Source organism: Apis mellifera, linkage group LG3 (genome assembly GCF_003254395.2).
Source record: "Apis mellifera strain DH4 linkage group LG3, Amel_HAv3.1, whole genome shotgun sequence".
Taxonomy (NCBI): domain Eukaryota; kingdom Metazoa; phylum Arthropoda; class Insecta; order Hymenoptera; family Apidae; genus Apis; species Apis mellifera.
The window spans coordinates 2,267,678-2,294,140 of record NC_037640.1 but is presented as its reverse complement, the minus strand read 5'-3'; the positions used below and the strand labels follow the sequence as shown (position 1 = coordinate 2,294,140).

The 26,463-nt window shown below is 28.5% G+C and overlaps 1 protein-coding gene across 2 annotated transcripts in view; it reads right to left on the bottom strand.

Moving 5' to 3' along the window:
• Window positions 1–3,943: 3,943 nt before the first annotated feature.
• LOC100577147 overlaps window positions 3,944–26,463 on the bottom strand; it is an 85,373-nt gene continuing 62,853 nt past the window's right edge. The window contains exons 2-4 of one of the 2 annotated variants that reach the window (XM_026439534.1): window positions 7,792–7,842; window positions 6,317–7,639; window positions 3,944–5,890 (exon numbers count right to left, since the gene is read on the bottom strand). In XM_026439534.1, coding sequence (XP_026295319.1) covers window positions 5,248–5,890; window positions 6,317–7,596 — 1,923 coding nt within the window. In that variant the 5' untranslated portion in view covers window positions 7,597–7,639; window positions 7,792–7,842 and the 3' untranslated portion in view covers window positions 3,944–5,247. Of the gene's footprint in view, window positions 5,891–6,316; window positions 7,843–26,463 lie in introns of both variants that reach the window. The other variant, XM_026439533.1, reaches the window with a different exon arrangement.

Genomic DNA, 26,463 nt, shown 5'->3' with positions numbered 1-26,463 from the left:
AACTATTTTTTTTATTTACAGTGGATTAGATTAAACTATATAATATGAATTAATAAAAAAAAAAAAGATTTGACATTTGTTATACAATGAAAAATCAAATTAATTTAATTAAAAAAAAGTGTCTAGTTTAAATAAAAATTCTGAAAGAAAATTTTTTTATTGTGAATATTTGTTCTCATATATTTAATATATGATATATCTAAAAAGTTATAATTATTTTTAATAAATTTCCTTCAATGTGACATCTGGCCAAAAGGATTTTTCATGGATAGCAGCTGATTATTTTAAATACAATACGCTATTTTAACAATTATTTTTCCAATCCATTTGAATATTCAAAATCCTGACTTTCTCGTAACTAATCAAGTTCTATTCATTTCTTCAAACTTCATAACTTGAAACGAGTAAGAACGACCAAGGATTATGAATATAAAGGTGTATAAAGGATAGAAGTAAGAAAATTTAATCTCCAAGTTTTCTAAAGGATAAACTTGTATACCGAATCTAGGATTTAAATTGTTCCCGCGTCATCGAGAGGACAGGTTTTCTCTCTCCTATGGTTAAACAAAGGTTAAACCGATGAAGAAGTTGCCTGGATTTCGACGTACGTTTTCTGGTTACTGTTTCATAAATCTTAATCTTCTAGGGATTTGGGTCTCCTCGAGACAATTCTCCTCCTTGCAGAAAATTGTTATTCGAAATCCAGTGGCGAACAAATCCCTTAATATCCCTTAAATATTTACAATAAGATACCAGCGTTTAATCTTGATTTAATCTTAATTTTTTTCTTTTCTTTTCTTTTTTCTTTTTAACATATCGTCGCGGGAATTTTTATTCCATGATTAACAGTTTTAAGTTTTTTTCTTTTTTTTTATCCAAATTCGATATACATAAATTGAATAAATTTTTATCGATTGATTCATTCAAAGTTTAATTTCATTTCGAATCAAAATTAAAAAACAATGATTGTTGATTAAAATCTTCATAAAACGCTATTTAAAAAGAAAGAATGATCTGTCAAAAAAAAATCATCGAGATTAGAATTATTTTTCAATAAATTTTTTCGATAAATAATTATCGATCGATCAAAGAAAGACGATTGAACAAATTGAAAGGGATGTATCGCTTTAATTAATTTGTGATCGAATCGATGAACGAATGGGTGAACGCTCGTCAAATTATGCTTGAATTTCGGACGCATAAACAAGAGATATATAATAAAGGTAAATTTCGTCGACCAGCAGCAATTTCGTGATGGTGGTGTATCTTCTGCTCGGGGAGAATCGACACGAACGGCCGGCCCTTTGAAAACGTCGTTCGATAATTAATTGGTAATCCAATTGCCGTGCGATGCAATGCAAACGATCCGATTCATTCGATTTTATCGACTGCCGAAAACAGATGCAATTCATATCTCATATCGATATGCATGATGAACACTAATGATCCCAATTTCCAATTAACCAGCCGCGTCGATTTATTATCGATCGTGAACGAGAAGAATCGAAAGCAACTCTCGAGAATTTCACTTGTAAATGGACAAAGCGCGTTTACAAGATAATTAATAGTTGGCGACGAGGTTCGTTAAGGCGCAACTTGTAATTGAAAAGATTGAGAACGGGGAAAACTTTTCTCTCGAGAGACGAGGAATTTTAATAAAGATTCGATATTCTTCTTTCTTGGGGGATGGGAAGGAAAGTAAATTTTCCCCTGAATATTATATTTAGAATTGTTGCAAACTGAATATTCTATTGTGAGAATTAAGATGAAAGATATTCTTCTCGAATCTTTTTAAAAAAAATGTACAAGAGTATCTTTTTCCTTTTTTTTCCATAAAAATGAAACCTATAAATTGTAAATATTCCTATTCTATTAATTATTCGATAATAATAGCTTAAAAATTATTTTAGAGAAACGATTTTATCAATTGTTATTAAGTGACAATTTTTTCTCTACCAATAATTAAAAAATTATAAATTTTGAATTTGTCGTTATTGTCGCAACAATGTAACAGACAAGTATAAAATATTAAATATTAAATATATCTATTTCTGTAATGTTATTATATTTCATTGTTTCATGTGAGACACATGTAATTAGTGACTAATTATCGGCATTATCATTGAGATATCTAGACGCATATTCCAAGCTTGTGAATCTATATTATAACGTATGAATTTGTCCACGTATTATGGTTACACGAATTGTATAAACTGTGACAAAATTCAGATTGTTTCTGATCTACATTCACGTGTGAATTTGTCCACGTATTATGGTTACACGAATTGTATAAACTATGACAAAATTCAGATTGTTTCTGATCTACATTCACGTGTGAATTTGGCTACGTATTATGGTTACACGAATTATATAAACTGTGACAAAATTCAGATTGTTTTTGATCAACGTTAAGTGAACCTTTTTTTATATTATTTTTGATAATTATATTAAGGATTAATACTTTATACTTTTGTTTACTATTAATTTCAAAGGTATAATTTAAATTATTCTAAAATTATTTTTGGATTAAATTTAAATAATTTTCTAATTAAATTAAAATTTATAGTATACATACATGTGTAACTATACACTTCTTTTGAATAATAATTTAACTTTTCCAAATCGAATGACTGACGTTCCATTTTGTTATTTCGCATTGTCATGACGCACAAAATCAAATCTTCGTATTAAAATTCTAAATAAAATTCGAAGTTCCGTAATATGTTTGACATTGGTCTTCTGTATCATAGGTTACGATGGTTTCGAAATTTGCCAACCTTGACACGTATTTACACCCACCATCGGCCAATCCACGTGCATTCCATTGCGTTTCATAGTTTCAACGGATAGTTAATGGTCGCCATCATCCACCCACGCTTATCACCCACGTCACACAATGCATACGAGCTCCTACGTCACTACTTCTCCACCAAGATTTTATCGTTATGGCGTTACTATAACCTCATTCACCACTATAACATCCTATAATCCCTTTACTGCAGCAGAATTACGAACGTTCATCATACGAAACGATCCATATTGTCATAGTGTTATTCGATCCTTCACTCATCTCGTTTTCATGATATGAAAGATCGTCCTCGATCGATATTGGATTAAAAGTTGCTGGATTCGAAGAAGTAATCTTTTTACCATTGATACAAATTTAATTAATTAATTAATTAATTAAGCCCTAATCAAAATTTCAAATAATAATTCCAAAATAATAGAAATTAAATTTTCAAAAAGTGTTTCATAAATATATTAAATTATATTCTATAGACTTCTTGAAATAGTATTTTATTTATTTATTTATTTATTTATTTATTTATTTACTTTTAATATTAAAGCAATAATTTGTAAATACTTTTTTTTTTTAGTTTTCTTAAAATTGTTACAAATGGATCCTTTTCTTAATTGATTTTATTAATTTAAACAGTATCAAACATTTTGAATATCGACCATTGAAAATTGCAGCTTATTGAAATATGAAAGAAGTACTTTAAAGATACTTTAATGGATATCTGGAAATGGATAATTACTTTGATAATGATATATTGGTGCAATATACACTGTTATTTTATCAAAGAATCAAATATAGATATAGATGTATTAAGAATAAAGATAAATATTATGAGTGATAAATGAATTTATCTTATCATTATCTTCTGCTTCTGAAAATTTTATTGAAATTAGGATAATAAATTATTAGGATAATAAATTATTGAAGATGTCACACTTTTTCAATTTTAATTTTAAAATTAATTAATCTTAACATTTTTTAAATTACTGTTTTTTGGCACATCTTGAAAATAATATATATTATATAATAATTATATATGTATATTATATTTGCTTATACATATATACAAAAAAAACGAATTTAAAATATTGCAAGAAACTTTATTGAAAAAAAAGGAATACATTACAATACATAGTAGTATTTTACATACGTATATAATCATAAATTGCAATATATATAAACATATTTGTACAATTTATTGAAATCTCAGTCTACGTATATACTTTTTCAATTACAATTGTCTTATGACAGTAACATAACACTGATAAATTCAAACATCATAAAATATAATATTAATATATAGTTTAAATCTTTTATAAATATTTCTTAACAGAAATACTAAACTATGTATTTTTTTTTTTGTTTCTTTAGCTGTTCCACGCGAATTATTCTAAGCTTTTTAACATTTTCGGTCGAAAATGAAAAAAGAACAAAGAAAAAAGTTCTAAAATCTAAGACAAAATATAATTTAAGTAAAATATAAGATTATTATAAACACATTAGAAATGATAAGATTGCTATACACTTTTTACAATTCCATTCAATTTATATACTTTCTAGTATCAATGCTATTATCGCATTTATAAAAATAGATTTTCAAAATATTAAAATATGCTACAATATTCTACGATTTCGAATTAAAATATAAAGTTGATATATAAGAAAAAATTTATTTTCGAAAATTATCGTAATACTTCTCATGATATATATCAGATTCTATCAGATGAATAATCTAAGTAAATGTAGAAATATTTACAAAAAACTTTAATCCAGAAAGTATCTCAAATATTCCCCATATTTCAAAACAAAAATTTGAAAGCACACACACACACACACACGCTACCAATTTTAATTATTAGTATAATCAATTTGTAAAAAAATTTCTTCTTTTTACGAGTCATTTTTAGATAAGCTCACACATCAATCTCATTAAAAAACAAAAAGAAAAAAAAATTAAGATCTGGAGCAATAATTCGTCTCAGATATTCTCTAAATACTATTAGAATTATAATACATGAGTATATATAGTCATTTAAGGATTTAATCACGCGTCGATTAATAAAAAAAGAATGATCGAAAAGTTAATGTTTAGAACTAATTCGAAGCATTCCAAGCAGTTATTAATACCATTAAAATTATAATGCATATACTCTAAATAATAACTCTCAATAACTTACATTTACAAATTGTCTCCAATTCAGAGACTTCAAGTATCAATCTCAAACGAATATAATAAGAATATGATCAAAACGATATTAAAAATTTGAAGATATAATAATTAAGAAGTTTTCTAAAAACTAACATCATACTATACAACTACTATACTATATATTTCTATACTATACATCTTGGGACATCCTTCCCCTAACTTATCCTAAAGATCAATATCAATTTAAAAGATATACAATATAATCAAATCAAAATGAAAAATTACACGGAATTCTCTTTCATACATCCAATCGCATCTCATCGTTCAAACAATTAGCATTGTCGCCGTTTGCATAATGCACGATCGAATCTTCTTCATCTTCCGTCACGGATCTCCTTTCGAAAGAGAGGACATCCTCGTAATCACTAGATTTGGATCTTTCGATGATTTGTAATCTAGGTTCGTCGTAAATTGGCTCCTTCTTTTCACAGCATTGACACTTGGCCCAGATGTTGGTCTCCGACTTGGACAAGAATTTTCTGGGGACGTCGTAGTGGGAGGCGGCCGCGGTCGAGGAGCTGTGGCGAGAAAATGGGCAGACGTCCTCGCTCCTCCTGCGTATCTCCACTTCGTACATGTCGTTTTTAATAATTACGGACGAGTTTTGCCCGGTTTTATACACGTAAGAGCTGCAGAATTCCTGGCTGTTGTCCATCTTTGACAAGGAAACGAACGGGTGTTTCCGTATCTTGGAGAGATGCGGATGCTTGGGCAGTTTGGTCAGGTTCTCAGTCTCGGTGGTTGGACCGAGTAGATCGGATTTCATTGCTTTCATTGCCATATCTGTTATGAAATTTAGAGGAGGATAGCATGGACTCAGATCTATTCTCAAGGTCTCGCGTGGTACCTCGTTTAAAATAAGCCTTTTTGCGTTTTCATCCCTGTAAATTTGAATTGATTATTTTAATGACAATTGGTTTATGTATGATTGTTTTTTTTTTTTTAATTACCAAGATATTTGAAGAATTAATTGTGAAACAAATATAAAAGTTGGTACATGATCTTTAGAATCGATTCATAATTGTTCTTGATTTGTATACAAAAAGAGTTTATAAAATCTCCTTTGTTTCTTTTGTAGAAAATGCTACAGTAAGTCGCGTGATTGATAGTGTTTTCTACTTACAAAAGTTTTCTCTGCTTACAAAAGCAAGTTAAACGATAATTTTTATGTCGTTTTTTGAAAAAGTAAATCAAATTGAAAGAAACGTATCTTTTTCGAAAAAATTAACCTTCTCATTCTCGACGAACTAATCGTATCTAACATAGAAAAAAAAAAGAGAGGAAACAGTCATCGACAATCAACTCACCCTTGTTTGGACGCCTTATCCTCTTCTTTCTCCAACTCCTTCGATTTAAACGTTTTAAACGTGACCTCCTTGCTCGAGTCCAGCAAACTGTTGCTATACTCCCTAACCTTTCCCAACATGTCCGTGATAGAGGCCAAGGAAGTGAGGGAGGAGGAGGAACAAGATATCTCGTCGAATCCGGAATCTTGATATTCCCCCTCGTTCAAATTTCTCTCCGACGAGAACAATTTTCGTTTCTTGTCCAGCCTTTTACCCGTCAGCGAATAGAGCAGCTTCTTCAACGATTTTTTCCTCGGCAATTTCTTCCCCGGGATAGGTATCCAATCTATGGACGTGTCCTCCACTTCGATCGGCCTCTTCAAGAACGCCCCCACTATCTTAGGGATCTTGTCGTTGCGCGAAATTTCTCCAGCCTCCACCACCTCCTCCTCCTTCTGCCCCTCCTGCTCCTCCTCCTCCTCCAAATGCTCTTCCTGCTCGTCCTGCTCTAAAAACTTATCGCTCCTCTTAGGGAAAAAACCGTTCTCCGTCGAGGAAATGTCACCCTGTTTGCGCAGGGTCAAGTCGAGGACCATGGTGTCGTCCACGATCATCGTGTCGTCGAGACACTCGGCCACATTCGAGTCGACGTGCAAGCTGGATCTTCGATAGGACACCTCTTCGTCGTATTTGCAAAGGGAGTAATCGGAATCGCTCGAGTCACGCCGCGCGAGATCCAACGGACAAGAAGCTTGGTTCACGTCGAGATCATTGGTGGACGAGAATATTGCCAATTCCCTGAGACAATCGTTCGAGATCGGCAACGACGATCCTTCCTCATTTCCTTCCTCGTCGTATTTCTTATTTTTTCGAAGATCGATCAAGCCATCCTCGGAGGAGGAGGAGACGGAGGGCCAGGCGAGGAAAGTTTCCCCCAACTGGGAATGGGGGATCGAATCGCTGGCCGATCCACGATGATTTTCGAATTCGTTCATCATCATCATCATAGACTCGCCGTGCAAATTGGTGATGGGCGCGTCGAAGCTGATCGACTCGAAGATCTTGCTCGCCACCTCTCCCCCCTCGTCGCAACTGGTGTCCGGGTAAGCGGCGCTCCCCCCGGCTGCCTCCCCCTCTTGCCCGCCCCTCGGATCATTAGACGCCTTGTATTTCACCTCGAACGCCGCCACGATCTTCTTGACGAAGTTCCTCTGTTTGCCGATTTCCGTCTGGCCTTCGTGCTTCGACGGGGAGAGGAAACCCTTCTCGAACTCGCATATAATGGTCTCCAAATCGAACATCTCGGGGTGTGTCGGCGATGATCCAAAATTTGTCCGCGGGCTCCTAGGGGAAAAAATACTGTAGGGATCGCTGTGACCACTTCTGTCCGCGGCTTTCATCGCATTCGTCCTTATAGGGCCGATCTGATTGCGGGGCGAATAATTGCCGCGCTTTACAATCCAACTCCCCCCCGCTACCCCCGAGTAATTTCTTACTCTTTCGCTTCTTTGCTCCTCTCTCCTCACGCTTCCGTCCTCCGCGTTCACCTGCAACAGAGATCAAAATTTTCTCCCGTTATTATTCATTTTTCTTTATTCGTATTTTTCTTGGAAATTTTTCTAATTCGATTTGAACTTTGTTTGAATTCCGCGCGAAATATTTTATTTGAAATATAAGAAATTAGAGAGTTTGGAGAATTTAAGAATAATTGGGCAAAAATATTGAATATAAAATAATATGTTTCAAGTTTATTTCACATTTTAGCAAATTTTTTTCCCCTAGATATTATAATAAATTAAGAAATAAGGATAAAGTTAGATAAGTTAGTTAATTTAATTTAATTTAATTTAACGAATCTATAAAAATGTGGATAAGATTTTTAAAAAAGAAAAAAAAATAAAATTAGGAAAAAACTAACCTCAGCTTGTCTGTTTTCTGTTTTCAAGATACGTTGAAGAATAGTTTTCTTCATTTTGATTTGTCACTTATTCGAACTTTCGATAAAAGTAATTTATTATAAATATTTTCACTGATTCGTTCTTAATTAACACGCGTATACTTCAAATATGTAAATAGGCATTTACATATTAAAATTTTTACGCGCGATGTTAAAAGAAATTTAGATGTTATTCTATTCGAAAAACTTTCAATATTTCTATTGGAGTTGGATAGAGTTAGGAACCGAGACGGAATAACACGTTCACGCGTTGAAAACCAAATGTTAAATGAAGCTTAAACATGGTAACACCTCTATTTGTACCTGAGATATTTGGGGAAAGAGTGGTGAAAAATTTTCGAGAGGGTGGGGATAAATAACGGAATGACCACCGCTTGAAAGTGTTTGAACAATTTGAATAATGTTTGAAAAAAAAATTTTTTAATTTATTATTAAGATTTGTAAAAAGAAATTTATTATTAAGATTTGTAAAAAGAAATTTTTTAAAGAATTTTAAAAAATTTATAAAGAGTTATTTAGATTTATTAACTTCGTAATTTTTTAGAAACATTTGATACGTTTAATATTTAATATAATATTTATATTGTAATGCGATGAATCTTATTATTTTAATCTCTTAATTATTTATTCTTTTAATTATTCTCCCAGTAATTAATTTTAATTTTAATGAAAATAAATTGGTTCTGATCGGGATGATATTTGATATTTTCGATATTTTCGAAGAAAAATCATTGTAACATTATTTATACGGATAAAATATAAGAGGTTTGTTTAAAAAAATATTAGAAATATTAGAAATGTATAATAGTTAATTAATTTTTGGATCTAGCTTTGAAAAAAAATTAATTTTTCAGTAATTGAAGAAAATATAAAACGAAAAATTTAATCGTTTTACAAAAATTGATACAAATTTTATCAATCTCGTAATTGTTTCATTTTTAAATTGATTAAAAATTTATCCTCAGACAATTTGAAATTGATGTTCGTAAATTGTGTATCGCGTATCGTAAATAAAAAAAAAATTCCAACTTTTCTCTATTATTTTTCTTTCTTCCTTTTATAATCTGTCGTTATATATTTTGAATTAAAATCTAAATGTAAATTAAAACGGATGAGAATGTATGCAAAAAGCGCACGTAAATAGGAAAACAGAATAATTATATTGTAATTGTTTTTAATGTTTGAAAGAGAAAAAAAAGTGAAATAAATGGAAATGAAAATTATGTTAGATTGGAGAACAAGTTCCTTCAATATTCTCTTATTAAAAAAATTAATATTACGAGTTAAAAATTATTTATCTATCAGATATTTAAAATATTTAATAAAATTTAATATTCTATATTAATATTGAAATAAAACTTGTAAGTATAATAATAAAAAAGATTTTTTATTGTTTGCCATAACAAATTATATATTTTCATTTCACAGAAATAATTATTATTTGTTGGAAAGAAGAATTTATTAAACTTTATTTAAATGAGATTTTCAGAGAATTTTTTTTTTTCATGTACAAAGATAATTTTCTTAAAGACAAAATTATAATTTTGCAAAGAAATATAATAAATAAATTCTAATGAATTATTTCTCATATACAGATTTAAAATTCAATACAAAATTGTTAATAATATTGATAAAATTTTTTTACAAGAAAAGATCAATTGTTTAAAGAGAATATCAACTTTGTACTAAATAAAGTAAGTAGAGAAATATTTAATTTAATTTTTTATAATTTTTTATAATACATTGTAGATAAAATTAGAATTAATAATAAAAATATTCAAATTCAATAATACAGTGAGTTTTTAAGGATGATAATAAAGACAATACCCCAATCAATTATTCTTACAATCGATTGAGTTTTTCAAAAAAAATGTCTTTACTTTCCTATTTGCTACATAAATCATTTCTGAAAAAAAAAAAAGAAAAAGAAAAAAAGGAAGGATTTTAAAATGAATTGTAAGCTTGTTCTCAGGAATATTATAATATTTTAAAATATTGACAAATTTTCACCGAACATTAATTTATTGCTTTTTACTGTATTTTCCTTGAAAAGCCAAACTTCTCCTGCAATAAATATAATCATGTACCTGCCTTCAGGATTCCCTTTTGCAAAAAGCAATAAAATTAATACTTATCCGTATTCTGGCTGCTTCCACTAGAACATTCTATTATTCTCTTTGGAAAATATGCATGGGATTTACCTGCACACCTGCTGTGCCGAAATCGATCGATGCTTCCTTAATTTCTCCCTCTGTACGTATCGATGTTTAATGTGCTAAAGGGAATTAGAATGAATCCGGAAGAAGAAGATTGCAATTCAATAATGTTCTCCACTTACTTTTACCCATTTGAATTCAGATATTTTTCTTTTCTTTTCCTTTTTTTTTTTTATTTCATTTTATTTTATTGCCAAAAGAATTTCCTTTTCACAAAGAATTCACAAGAATCTTCGTGAAATTTGTCTAACTCTTCTAAATCTTGTGATTGTGGAATATTCTATTGTTGATGGAAGCTTTGTTTCACAAACAACGAATTTTAAAATTCGTGGAGAAAATTGGGGAGGAAAAATAAATGAGACGAATTATCGGGACGAAGGATGTAATTTTGCTTTTATATCAAAGGAGCGTGTAATAAAATTTATTTATCTTTAACTCAAGGAAAAATTTCCAATTTGGAATAGTATAATTTTGCTGAAGGAGAAAATTATAAGAGATTGTGTCTTTGGTCATTTTCCAAGTGTCATAATTCTCTCAACCTCAGTGTGCACAATACTGTTATTTAGCGTTTACCTGCACGCTGGGTAATTATGGACAATATGACAAGGATTAGTAAGGTCTAAAGTCTCAAATCCCAGTTTCCTTGCATGTAGCTTTACGAGGGCTTTTGTCTTCGAATAAGCTTTAGCGACTAAACAGCACTGACATACTGAGAAATAGGAAAATAAATATAACTATAAATTAAAATATTTAAATTGATATGGAAGAATTATAATTTGAAATTTTTAATAATTATTTTGTGATTTTTGTTTTTAAATTTTTTTTTATTTAATTTACAATACAGTTAAAAATTGTATGATTCCATTTAATAAAAATATCAGTGATTATTTATAATTTTTATATATCCATCTAGAAAAAAATTAATTATATCCAGAAATTATATTCAGAGACTATAATTCTTGTGTAATTTTTATACAATGTTTATTTATAAATTTATATTTGTTTATATGTTTATATTTATAATTTTTTTTTATTTAATTTACAATACAGTTAAAAATTGTATGATTCCATTTAATAAAAATATCAGTGATTATTTATAATTTTTATGTATCCATCTAGAGAAAAATTAATTATACCAGAAATTATATCCAGAGACTATAATTCTTAAATTATTTTTTATACAATTTTTTTTTTATATTTGTAAATTAAAACTTGTATATGAAATTATAACAAATTGATTAAAAAAAATATTTGAATGATAAAAATTTTTACAACAAAAAATTCATTTGAATTAAAAAATTTTATATATATTGAAAATTTTGAATAGAAGTTTACGTTCTCTAGAAAAGAATTTGAATTTTCTACATAAGTCAATGCAAGATAATTTTTTAATAATATTTTCCCAAACTATCCTCACTGATCAGCAATAAAATAAAGAATTTTTAAAATACATTTCTAATATATTCAAACGAGATAAATCGTCAAAACTTTATATAGAACGAGAAAATTTCGTTGAGAAAAGTTCGTTATTGAAAATTATTCTCCGTAGATTTGCTTAACAGACCGCAGAAATCCGAGAGATCCGCGAGGAAGAATGTTGGAACAACCGCAATTAGAACCAATTTCCTTCCCCGCCCTTTCAACCCCTCGAAAATCTCCAACGTGTCGTGATACTTAATTGGAACTAAACTCATATCCCTCTACAATCGGTGCTACCATTTTGAAGATTAATCGAATTCTGAAATATTAATTGCGCTCTGGAAAACTGGATAGCTGCGCAGTGGTGCGAGTAAACGCGAGGCTCGGCCTCGCGTAATAAAGGAGAGCATCACTAGAATTTCACGGACGCGCTGCAAACTATCCGATCGAAGTGAAATTTAATAAATCATTTAGAATTTAAACTTTAGAATTTGTACTAAGAAAATACATTGTATGGAAAGTAATTACGATATCTTTGTCTTTAATTTAAATATTGATCATCTTATCTTTTTTAATATTGTAAAATATTAGAATTATCAAAGTATTTTTTTTCACTATTTTATAATAAAGTTTTTAAAGATTTGAATTATTCGTGATATTTTGTTTATGAAGTAGGTTTCTTAAATTAATTATATAATTATATTTGTTTAATGTATGCATTGTTCAAAAAAAATGTTTTAAACAATTTTATTTCCTAATATATATATATATATATATATATATATATATATTATAATTATAATTATATATTTTTATAATTATAATTATATTATATATTTATAATTTATATATATATATATATATATATATATATATATATATATATATATATATATATAATATATATATATATTAAATTATAAAAAATACAAATATTATACTACAATATTAATTTAAACAAATAATAATTACAAATCATTTATATTTGCCGAATAACTATGCAAACAATCGTGGAAAATCGATCGATATCGCGGAATTAATTTAAATTCCGAATTGATTTGATTCAACTTTCAATATAATTTTTTCAAGAAGAAATTTATTCCTTTAACAAACATTTCGTGCAGAGAGAGAGAAAAAATTAATTTGCGGATTTCGATATCGAAGAAAAATATCGAATGGGTCCGCGAACGAGTTTTTCTTCGATACTTCCTCGTCCAATAAAAAGAAATTATCAAAGGTTGTACCGTTTAACGTGCGTATCGATATAAATCGATATAAAAATCTGTCCCATCTCCGAGAAAAAATTGTTGCGTACAGTTTAGCTTGAATGGAAAAATGGACTTTTGTGGTGGATTAAATATCAATGAAAAAAGAAAAAAAAAAGAAATAAGAGGATTGTTGGCCACAACGAAGATTATTTCCTCCATTTTAACTGGTTACGGGTATCGATGCAATCTCGCTTCGTACCTAACCTCTTTTTCTCCTGTCCTCGATTCTATTGTATAATTCTATTGCATCGAATATCACTAAATCATTAAATCGTTAAAATGAAATTAAACAAAACGAAATTAGGCGGGATCAAAACAGATTTATTGGATACTTTATAAAGAATTAAAGTAGTTAAAGTGATTTTAATTTAATCCATGTTCCTTTGAGTTTAATAATTAAATAAAAGTTGAAGAATTTTGAAATTACATTATTGTAATTTGACTTCTTCACGAGATAATAAATGTTTCGTGAAAATTAATACAGTTATAATTAAATAATTTTCTTGTTTTTTTTTTTTTACTGTTCTTTTATATTATTAAACGTTTAAGTTCCTTTTAACAACTTTTAAATTATATTATCTTGAAATTATCTTTCGAAGTTATATAATTTGTATCTGCAAATGTTTTGTATAAAATATTTTATAATTAAACTTAATATTCGACGAATAATTTATTTGTCATTTCATATTATTACTGCTAGGAAAAAAAAGATTTTATTATTCTTACCATTGAATCTTGAAGAAAAAAATTGAAAATCAAATTTTTATTCGATAATAAAACACATGTTTAAAGGCTAAAACAATTTTTCATTTAATATTTCTCCATTTGTATTCATGAAAAAAGATAGGTGGAAAAATTTCCAAGTTTTTGCTATTCGCGTATGCAACTTAACAAACGCAAAGAGAACAATTACCACGGAAGAATTCTCCTTCATAAATTTTACCTGTGAGGTATAGTGGTAGTCAGGTCAGGTAAATGGCAAAATTTGTCCCGTTAATCTACTTTTATTATTATTTTTATTTCTACTTGTCAGGCTCGATACATGCTGAAAGTTATTTCTATTGTCAAGTGATTCCTGTTTATTTGCTGGAATCATGCACAATGATGGAATTATATCTTTCCTCTATTCCTTTCCCTTCGAGAAATAAAAAATTTTTTTCTTTTATTTTTTACCCGAATTCTGCTTGTGCAAATCGATAATGGAAATGATATTGGTTATATGATTATATGATATTAGTGATATGATTATTGGTTTTCTTGTAAATATAATTATTATTGGACGAGTTTAATTTTAATTGAATTAGATTATTTTTTTACTCGAAATAATAATAATAAATAAATGTGCGATTCGAAATTTTGAAATTTTGAAGATGTTCGATTATTTGAAATAATAAAAGGTAATACAAGAATCGTAGATTTCATCTCATCGCAATGAGATCAAGAAGTATGAAAGAGAAAAAAAAAAATATAAAAAAGATTGTAGAGATCTAGACAAGAGAAGTAATTTGAAGAAAAAGAATTTTCTTCAAAAAAATTACTTCGTTGCGAAAAACGTTGTATTTATATTTTTATAGTAGAATGAAAAAATACTTAGATATTAGATAAAACAATTTATTGAAATAATTTATTTTATCAAATGTATTATTATTTAAATAAGATTATCATGAAACAAATGAAAAATTCAAATGAAACTTTGATATTTTTTTTAATTTTTTATGATATAAATATGACTCAATTCTGTTTATTAATTTCCTTCATTCATTCCATCTGATTTATTAATTTACTTTCAGACAAATATGCATTACTGAAATATTAAATTGAATATTAAATTTATAATATAAATTACGTATAAAATAGAAATTCGATTATAATTATAAATTAAAATTTAAAAGAAAAAAAAAAATCTTTTTCCATATATTTTATATTCTCTGCTTTAATATATTATTTGATTGAAAGCTTATACCAATAAATATATATATAATAAATATTAATAATATATAACAATTTAAAATAACATCGTTTCATTTTTTATTGTTTAGATTTCTACACCTTTCTTGATTTCCAACTTTCTATAATGATATAACTGGAGCACAATAAATTTCCATTGTGATTATTCGTATCAATCAAAGCCAATTATATGGTAATCGATATCAGAAACTGTTACCATTGCTTAAAGGGATATCTTTATGGATTAAAAAAAAAATTAATAGACTTCTTCTTTCATAAATAATGAAATATTTTTCTATGTACCACGTTAAGATATTTTAATATTTCTTTTTTCTTACAGTTTTTATTACTTACAAATTAAAAAAATATCGTCTATCGTTATTTTTGGTTAAAGGAGTTTCTTCAATATATTAATATAAAATGTATTATAAAATTTTTTTTTTTGATAAGTATCATAATCGTTGATTCGTTATAAATGATCAAACTCAATGATCCTCTTCAATGAAAAGAAATATTTGATCATTTATTTATTCTTGAAAATTGCAAAGAGAAAAAATTGAAATTGAAATTATAAAGAAGGGAATATTTTCAAATTCGATAATAACTTGAAACATTTATATAATAATAATTAATAATTAATAATTATTAATAATTAATAATTAATAATATTAATAATAATATTATTATAATAATAATAACTTTAACTTTTTCTTATAACTTTAATAATAAAAATTAAGATGTACACTATTTACAAATTTATCCTCCATTGAAAAAAAATATTTTGCATCTTTCAAATGATGTGTCTCTCTTAAAAAAATGTGTCTTTCTTCCCTTCTCTCAAATTTTTTTAATCAACTCTAAATCCTCCGACTCGTGCAATTTTTTTCTTTTCTTTTTTTTTTTTTTTCTCCTTACTTTCGATTATTTCGTTTCAGAATCGAATTATACCCTCGTTTTCCCAAGACGTTTCAAGAACAACGAGAAACGTAACGATCGTTGACAAGGGCTAAACTGAAAGTTTCTTTCAAGAGGAAAAATTAATGAGACAATGTACAATTTTAATCGCCAAGTTCTATTAATCCGCGATTCTTGCGGATTCTGTAAAATGTGGGCTAGTATTGTGACTTCAATGCGAAAATCTTTAATCAAAATTAGAAAAAGAAAAAAGGAGAAGATATTTATTTAATAACGTGGCCTATTTAACACAAGTTCTGTATATAATAAAACATGGAGCATAAAACAAAGAATATTTATCGTTTAAGTTTAATTCGTGTTTTTATTGCGAATAATTTACGGATAAATTTATTATTACTTTTATTTAATTTAGGAGAGGATTAAACGTTTTTATTAAGCTTTTTTCACGAATTGCTCGTTTTCGATTAAATGGTAAATAGTAAATTGATTAATATTAATCATGATTTTTGCAAAACGAACGTAATACGACGTTTATTAATTAATTTATTATTCTTAATACGACGTTATTATTTGTTATTACTGCAATTATGAGAGATGTAAATTATGTTACGATAGAAATATCAGACAGTGGAAATATTAAATTAATGTTTAATGTGAAACATGGCATGAATATAATTTAAATTTCTTTCTTTTATCGAGAAGAAAAGTAATGAAAAAAACGAGACCTTAGAGTTTAATATATTCTGAATAATTCAATGGAAACAGATAATAAAAACAATTGTTGTGGAAATATCGCAAAATATTAAGAAGAAAATATTTTAAAAAATAATATTTATTTCTTTGTGAATTCATAATGATATCTTTTTACCATTTTCTTGAATAATACATTTTTCTTAATTTAACAATGAAATATTATTTTCAAATCTACTTGATTTACAATATTTAAACACAAAAATAAAATAGAATTTGGAAATTCTAACTTAAGTGTGAAATATTTCCACAATCCTAATTATATTTTCTTTAATGCTATACTACAATATTAATATAATATAATAATATAATATTTATATAATACAATAATATTAATATAATAATATTATTAATAATATTTAATAATATTAACAATATTAATAATATAATTAGTTTTTTTTTCACATTACACTGATTTCCTACATATATACATATCTATATTTTAAAAATTAGATATAATAATTTTAATTATTTTAAATAATCATTATTTAAATATAGATGTTAATTTTACAACAAAATAATAATTTCTTTACTAAAATATAAAGAATAAATTGATTTGAAACTTACTTATTCTTATACATTCAAAATTTATTTCTGAAATAAAACAATTTACAAACAAATGGTAAACGACAATAATAAAAATTTTATACCCATTGAATATTTTAATCCAAAAATATTTATTGCTTTAAAAGCCTTTGAATTCAAAAGAAGAAAATTTTTCCCCAAGATTAGTAAATCCTTTTTCTAATCCTTATCATGAAAGGTGGTATAGATTTTACTGAGAGATTGAAATTAATTATACTCGACGAGCGCAGCGGGATAATAAGATTATACGAACAACTCGATCCCTTGTCTGAATTGTACTTGCCCATAAACAGGACGCATGCAACTGACCTGAAAATGTAAAATGTATATTGTCTACATATTTATTACAGTACAGTTAGATTCCATTGTTGAAAATGGATTTGCTGGTAATATTTTCAGCTTTGTCATTTTTCTCCTCCATTTTTATTATCCAATAAATTTTCCATTCCGATATTTTTATAAAATATTCTTTTCTTTAATTAATGAAAGTGTTATAATAATTATAGAATTTTTTTTCTTCTAATTTTAATATCAAGTCGTGGCTTTAAATTGGAAAAATTAATATAATAATAATTTCTACAACAAGTTGTATTTTAAAAAATACAAAATTGAAAATTGTGTTTATAATTTGTCAGAGTCTCAGTCTTTTCTTCTAATTTTAATATTAAGTCGTGGCTTTAAATTGGAAAAATTAATATTGTTGTTAATAATTTCTACAACAAAGTTTGAAAATTATGTTTATAATTTGTCAGAGTCTCACAGTCTTTTCTTCTAATTTTAGTATTAAAATCGTAGCTTTAAATTGGAAAAATTAATATTGTTGTTAATAATTTCTACAACAAGGTTTGAAAATTGTGTTTATAATTTGTCAGAGTCTCACAGTCTTTTCTTCTAATTTTAGTATTAAAATCGTAGCTTTAAATTGGAAAAATTAATATTGTTGTTAATAATTTCTACAACAAGAAATTGAAAATTGTGTTTATAATTTGTCAGAGTCTCACAGTCTTTTCTTCTAATTTTAGTATCAAGTCGTGGCTTTAAATTGGAAAAATTAATATTGTTGTTAATAATTTCTACAACAAGAAATTGAAAATTATGTTTATAATTTATCAGAGTCTCACAGTCTTTTCTTCTAATTTTAGTATCAAGTCGTGGCTCTAAATTGGAAGAATTAATATTGTTGTTAATAATTTCTACAACAAGGTTTGAAAATTGTGTTTATAATTTATCAGAGTTAATAATAAATAGAACAACTTCATCTCTCGTAACAATTTTAAATCAAAATTAAATAAAACTTGTATAATAATATTTTTATAAATATCTCGAATACGATAAATAAATAAATAACCATACTTTCTAACTTTAATTCCAACGAAATCTATACAAAATGCTCGATTTCTAATTTTAAATTTATATCCCTCTACATTTCCTTGGATAAATAAATTTTTCTTAATTTAACAAGGAAACGCGCCATTCTCAAATCTGATTTACAATATTTAGATATAAAAATAAAATAGAATTTCCAAATTCTTCTTTGACTTAACTATGAAATATTTCCACAATCCTAATTATCACGAATAGGATGAATAACTGGAAACAGGTCAAAAAGTTATCCTTCTCCCGTTCTGATATAATCCCCAATTAGAAATACCTGCTAACTGTAAATCCGAATGGGAAGTTTGTCGAAATATGATCCATATTGTTTGGGAAAGGAGGAGGCACAAAGATGGAATTTCACCAAATGGTGATAGAAGGCAAGGTGGCAGAATTTCCAGAATTCAAGCGTAACGGTGATCTCTGACCCATTTCTCTGGCGTTTCTAAAGCCAAGGAAGCGGTCGCGTGGGTGGACGAGAATGAAAATAAAGTAATCTCGCGTAGAAGGAAGCCGGTCGCCACGGCGCCAAACGCATCGATTTCCTGAAAATTCCTCCCTCAGCATTCGAGGGGTTGTTACACCCGATTCATTAAAACGGCCATGCATCCTTTTCTTCTTACAATTAAAATATAAATATATATCTTATTATCAATAGAATAATATTTCGTGTACTTTTCAAGTTCGAGAAGAAGATTTCCTTCTCGTTTATTTCGTAATTTCGATAATTTCTTTTTCTTTTTTTTTTTCAGGAGAAATATTAAGAAAAGATTATGAATCAAATCATCATTTGTTTATCCAATTTTCTTGTGCTCTTTTTATATGTATGTATATTTCTTTCAAATATCGTATCAAACTTGGACGATTTATTCGCGAGAACGATATAAATTTCTTTCCACCCACACCTTCGAAACTTCATATTTGACCAACTTCGAAAAATATGAAATTGTATGTTATCTTGCGATAAAAACTTTTATCAAGATTTTATGCTTAAATTTTTTTATTAAATTTATATTCTTGAATATAAAGACAAGAATAATTCTTTTGTAAAAAAATAAATTTTCACGGAAGAATTAAAATATTTATTAGAAGAAATTTATTACTTCTTCGATAGTTAAATTAAATAAGTAATATATTTATAACATTATCGAGAGAATTTCGAACAGGAATTGTAAAAATACGTGTTTCCGTTGTTTATCCATTTCGAAAAAACGTATTTTATACCCAATTCTGCGGCGTTAGCGCCGTATATCACGAGCCATAATGTTTATTTATTCCGAAACGTGTTGTTCAATGATTTACAAAAACACGCGTATCACGATTTAGTTTAAAAGTACAGCGGGGGACACGTGTCGTGTTTACGTATCTCGTCTATCTGTGTCACATATACCGTGATCTAAAAATATTTATATAAATATATATATATATATATATATATATATATATATATATATATTATAAATATAAATTAAACGTACGTTTTATTAAAAATATAAAATAATGTATACTCTTCTCAATCTACCTGAGGGATTTGAGAGAAATTGGGTACCTGACGCGTCATTGGTCCCTTAACCCCCCACCCCTCGTCCATTTTTGCTTTAAATATAGCTTCAAGTCAAGGAAACATCAAACGTTGCAATTACTCTGCCATTAGAGGGTCGCGTTGCGAATCGTCGTTTCCTTGCCTGCCTTTTCCGGTATTCCGGTGTTTTTAAACTTCTCCTCTCCCGTTCCCGCCTAAACTCGTTACTCATCATGTTCGAATGGTTGAGATTACCGAATTTATCGAAAGTACGAAAGGCCAAGATGGGGTTTTATCATGTAGCGAGCGAGAAGAAGAAATTATCTGTCTCGTATTCGTCGACCTACAACTTCGAGTCGTCCAGGGATTTCGAGCTTAAAGATTCGTTGTCCAGCATACGCACGAGCGGTAAAAAATCGGGGAAGAAGGGCAAGAAGGAAGCCCCCTCCTCGAGGGGGATATTCTCGTTCCTGAGGAGGAGGTCGAAGGCGGAGATCATCGAAAGAAGGAAGAAGAAGTATCAGATAACCGACAGCATACTGGAGACAATAATGGACGAGGTGATGAAGGAGTCGGAATCGGACGAGTCGGTGTTTTGCATGTCGATGAGCAACAAGAACGAGGAGATGATAGAGATGGACAATCTCGACACGAACGTTGCGTCTTCGTCGAAGAAACGGAAGCGGGAGTGCAAAAAATTGGAGGATGAAGATTTCGCGAGAGAAAAACTCGAATCGGCCCGCGCGTTGGAATGGGACGACGATACTTCGTACACGTCCAACGAGGAGAGCTTCGTCACGTCATCGCCGAAGAAACCCGTCACAAAGAGGAAAGCGCGCCGTTGCTCGTTCAGGGACAAGAAGAGAGTGTCGTTCGCCGACGAGGACAAGAAGAGATGCTCGTGGAAAATGTCGAAGTACGACGACGAGATAGAAGAGTTGGTCGGTGATAAATCTAGCTCCGTCGACTCGTTAGATTCCTACTTTCTCGACAGCGAGGACGATTCCGAGGACGAGTTTACCGATCAGAACAAGAACGTGCAAGTGGTCGACACGGAGAGCACGAATCACTTCGATTGTATCGTACACGTCCCCGCCACGGAGGAGGGGGACGAGTTGGAGTGCCCGAATTACGAGAATAAATCGGACGAGGAGGATGATATCGCGATGAGCCCGAACAACGAGGAGATAATCCACGACAGATCTTTCTGCTGCTCGTCGAGTTTCAAGAGGGCGACGTTCGACGACGAGAACGTGTTCGATCTCGAGGAGTGCGATGAGCTGTTGGTGAGAAACGCGAGCAAAACCGTTCTCGACGAAATGTGGGAGATGAGCGTCCGGCGATCGACCGGGGACAATTTAGAAAATGAAACTGGCGTGGAAGAGTCCGGTCTGGCGAGGCCCGAATCCAACAATTACACGCCCAATTATTACGTGACGTCCAGGTTCGACAACGACGACGACGAGAAAAGGTGGTCCGATGATGAAAGGTCGAGGAGATCCGAGGAATCGGAGGGATCCGAAGAATCGGAGGAGGAGGAGGAGGAGGAAGAGGAGGAAACCGAGGAGGAGGAGGAGGAATCCGAGGACGATTATGTAATAAAAAATGCTGGGCAGATCGTTTCTACTAAATTGTTGGAATGGAACGAGCCGATTGTGACTAGTTTCGAAAACGAGTCATTATCGACCGAGGAATTGTGCAGTGATGACGACAGTTTGGAGTCGATCAGTCAACAGTACTTACCGACCGAGTTCGCCGCGTATCGAGTCAAAAACAACCTTTTCAGATGCAACGATCACATGTACGAGGAAGAGGAGGAAGAGGAGGAAGAAGAAATGTATTCCGACGAGGATGCTCAAGAATGTTCCTCTTCAGAGACTTCTGACACGCAGAATAACGAATGTAAGTTGTGAAATTTATAACAGTTTCAATAACAACAACAACGTTTAATGATTAAAAGTAAAAGTTGTTCAAATATATAGTTTATATAGTTTCTGTACAATTTATTTTCTATCGTGTTGCTAATTTTTGTTCGATCTTGTCTTGTATGGATTTATTGAAATTTTCAAAAGGAGTATATTTAAAACTTTGATTAGAAATTCTTACAAATAATCGTTGTTAAAAATTATCGAATAAAAATTGCAACATTTTGATAAAAACTTTAATAGAAAGATAATATCTATTTGCTTGTTAAAATCGTGTACATGATAAATCAATTTTATATTTATATTATTATTCTCAACATTATAAACATTTATAATAATTTACAAAATTTTCCTTTCAGAATTCGTTGAATTTTACACCCTATATCGAGAGGATGTTGGCGGAAGGTTCTAGGAGCGAGGGCTTTGGAGTGTGGTGATTGGGTCAAAAGCGTCCCATATTGGTAAATCCAATCTAATTTACGTTAATTACTATCGTCAACCGTTTGAATGCGATCGAAAATGATCCGATCAATCATGAAAATTGTTTAACGTGTATTGTTTGCCGAAATGGTATGTATTTTACAATTTTTAACTGGTATATTATATACGATAATAATATAATAATTTGCATTAATATTTAGAATATAAATATATATAAATTTCGTTTATTTAATAGAAATAATTTTTTGCAAGATGAATGGATGATATAACGATACGTTAATATATTTGTAAAAATATTCACAAGTATTCATAGTTAACAGAACGTTATACGCCATAGAATAGATTATTAGAATTAATAAAATATAAATGTATTTGAATAAGTAAGAAATAGAATTAGTTTATTTTAAATCGATTGATAAACAATCATAAGATTTATCATTGGTAAGGCTATATCATTGTTTATTATTAGTTATTTCTTATTCATATATTATTTATTTGTTATGTATAACATTCTATTTTTGATAGCTTAAAATTTTTTTTTCGCGTACTGCTATAAATACTAGTTCCTATAAATAAATTATTAATCATTATTTTTTTAATTTAATTTTGATGTTTCATTTGATGAATCATTTCTTAATGTAAATATCGAATATTGAAATATCGTGAAGAAATTTAATTATAATATTTTGTATATAGTATAAAATGTAGTGTATAGACAATAGAATATTAACATTGTAATATTAACATTCATCGTTTCATTTATAGATTATTATACAAAAATATTACACGTATTAAATAAATAAAATTGATATTTTTAATTAAGATAAGGTAATATGTTAATTAAGATTATTTATAAGTTTTTGATACATTAAACATTAATCTTATAACATTAACAAACACGCATAAAGTAATAATCTTTAGTGGATATCTGGATATTAATGCAAAACCCTCAAGATATTAGAGAAAAAATATGGCATGAAATACTTGAGAATATCTTTTTATCTCGATATTCATCGGGTTCATCGTGGAAAATGTAAATTAATTCTCTAATCAATGTTTGACGTCTTGTTTACCGACCGAGTTTTAACGCGTGATCGATAACGAATCAATTTTCATAAATCCAACATTTAGGGACGCGAGAAAAATGATATTTCATCGTTACGAGGGAGATTCCAGCTCGTAAAAACATTTCGAAAGATTTGCTGATAGAAAAATGATCGAAAAAAAAAAAAAAAGAAGAAAGTACGTCTTTTTTAATTGATATCGTTAAGCGAAAACGATATCCGCTTTTATCGATGCGTTTACGAACGAAAATAAAATTCGATTTGAAACGCGAAATTTGATTGGCGACGATTAATTAATTGAAACGTGTGTTTGAAATATAATCAAATTAATTCTAATGTTTCAAATTATTTTCGAATCATTCTATTTAAGATTAATCGTTGTGATACATATATAATATAGATACATATATAAATTCATATTTTGCTAAAAATATTTAAGTAAGTTCGTATAATATGATATCGTGATGTTTGATATATAGTAAATTTAGATTATGAAGGGTTTATTCAAATTGAATATTATATTCTTGAAATGATATATTATATTACGAAAATTCAATTTTAAAAATATAATTTCTTATTTTTTAATTTTAAAAAATTAATACTATTAATTTTTAATATAATTTTTAATATTTTTAAAATATAATCAATCATTACAATCATATTTTATATTTTATAATCGATATACTTTATAATTAAATGATATGAACTTTCAATAAATATTATGAATAAATAAAAATTCTTATTTTTATTTATAAAAATCCCCTTGAATCCTAATTCCTTCTGATGATGATTATAGCAGCAACAGTAGCAAAAAGAAATATTATGAGTAATTAATTAAAATATTATTAATATATTCCATACACATATTTTTTTAATCCATAGTCTAATCTTGCAAATCTTTGAAAATAAACAAATTAATTATAATATATAAAATATTGTACGATATTTTAATCGAACAAGTAAAATATATATTTTTTGAAAAGGAGATAAAAGGATTTATTTGATAATTTAGAAAATATATATATAATTTGATTATTTAAAAAAAAAGATTATTTTTCAAGTAATTTTCAGAAACTTTAAAATAAAAAAAATCAGAAATATCTTTTAATAATTTCATTTTAATTGAAAAATGTTGAATGTGTCATTCAATTTATGAATTATATTAAGAATTTTAAGTATAAAAAGTGACGATTAATCTTGTAACTCGATTATTTTCAAGCTGAATCGAATAATGGATAATAAAATTTTCACAAATTTTTAATAATATTATTATTAATTCGTTAACGAGCTTCGTATCACTTCATCCTCGTCCTTAACCTTTGTTCGCTCTGCGTTTAAAGTTATACAAACGAGTGTAAAACGAAAATAAAAAAAAAAAAAAACGTACAACTTTGAAACGTTATCCCATTCCCTCCCCCGGAATTGCAGCGTTAAAACGACTGTCACGAAAGTTAAATTAGCTGGCGTAACGAACGATCGCGTAAATCGATACTCGACAACTTAATATTCAAAATATTCAATTAACTTGACCAACTTTCAATTAATTTCAACTCGAAAGGAAAACGGAAACACGTTATTATTTACTTTTACGACGTATAAAATTAACAATTGTTATTAAGATGTAACCGTGCAACTGGATTAAAATCGAAAAAAGTTAAACATGTGTTAATAAATAAACTTTGTTGATCTTGCTTTATTTAATACAAAATACAAGAAAAAAATTTAAAAGATTGATGAGGTGATGATCGAAATCCTTGAATTAAAACTCGTCATCTGATTAATTGTGATTAATTGCGATAAAAGTAAAATTCGAAATATTTTTAATTATTTATTTCTTTTAATAATTTGTACGAAATTAATTTTATACATACTTATGTGTAAAAATATTCTATTATTGTGAAACAAATATTATATTTTTCTCTAATAAAAGTGAAAAGCATCTACGATCGAGTATGGAACGTGGTTTGCATGTAATATACGTGCGAAGCCACGTACGATGAATTATTCTCAACATTTTCCCGAAAAAAATGTACGTATTCAAACTTTATATCATACATTTTCGTTATCGTATATATTTAATCCTATTTATTTATAAACAATTAAAAAGAGATATATTTCCGTTAATTTTTGTTTTTTTTTTTCATGTTTCCAATTTGATTTCAATCAATCATCGAAACACTATATTTAATTTTTATCGTATCACTTTCTACCAAAGCTGAAAATACGTGGATTAACACGTTCGATTTGCGAGCCAAAAATTGTACGATATTCCCGCGAAATATTGATTTTCGATAAATAGGGAAATTATTTTGGGGAAAAATGGGGGAAAAATTCAACGAAATTCAAAATAGTTGCGCGCATCGACGATAAAGTTTATCTTGAAAGCGTTACAGAGAAATTGCGGATGGAAAACTTTTTTTTTTTTTTTTCATCTTTCACGTTTCTTGGAAAAGTTTATGACGAGTCAATCGCCATAAAATAGAAAATTTATGCCACGCGTTATCGATTACTTGATGGAAAAATGATTATTAAAAAGAAATTTAAATTTCAACGTTATTATTTAAAGTGCTGGTGACCTCTTCAAAACCACTTTGCGACCTCCCCCTTGGATGTCGCGAGAAGCCACAGGCTGGGAATTTGCTCTTATACAAAAGAATTCATCTAATTCTTCAGATACCAATCTTCTCTCAACTCGTTTAAAGCATTCAATCTTCGTTCAAACTTAATTATAATAGAATTTTTGACAATAAAAGTATGGTTTATCTCTATTACTCGAATATCTTCA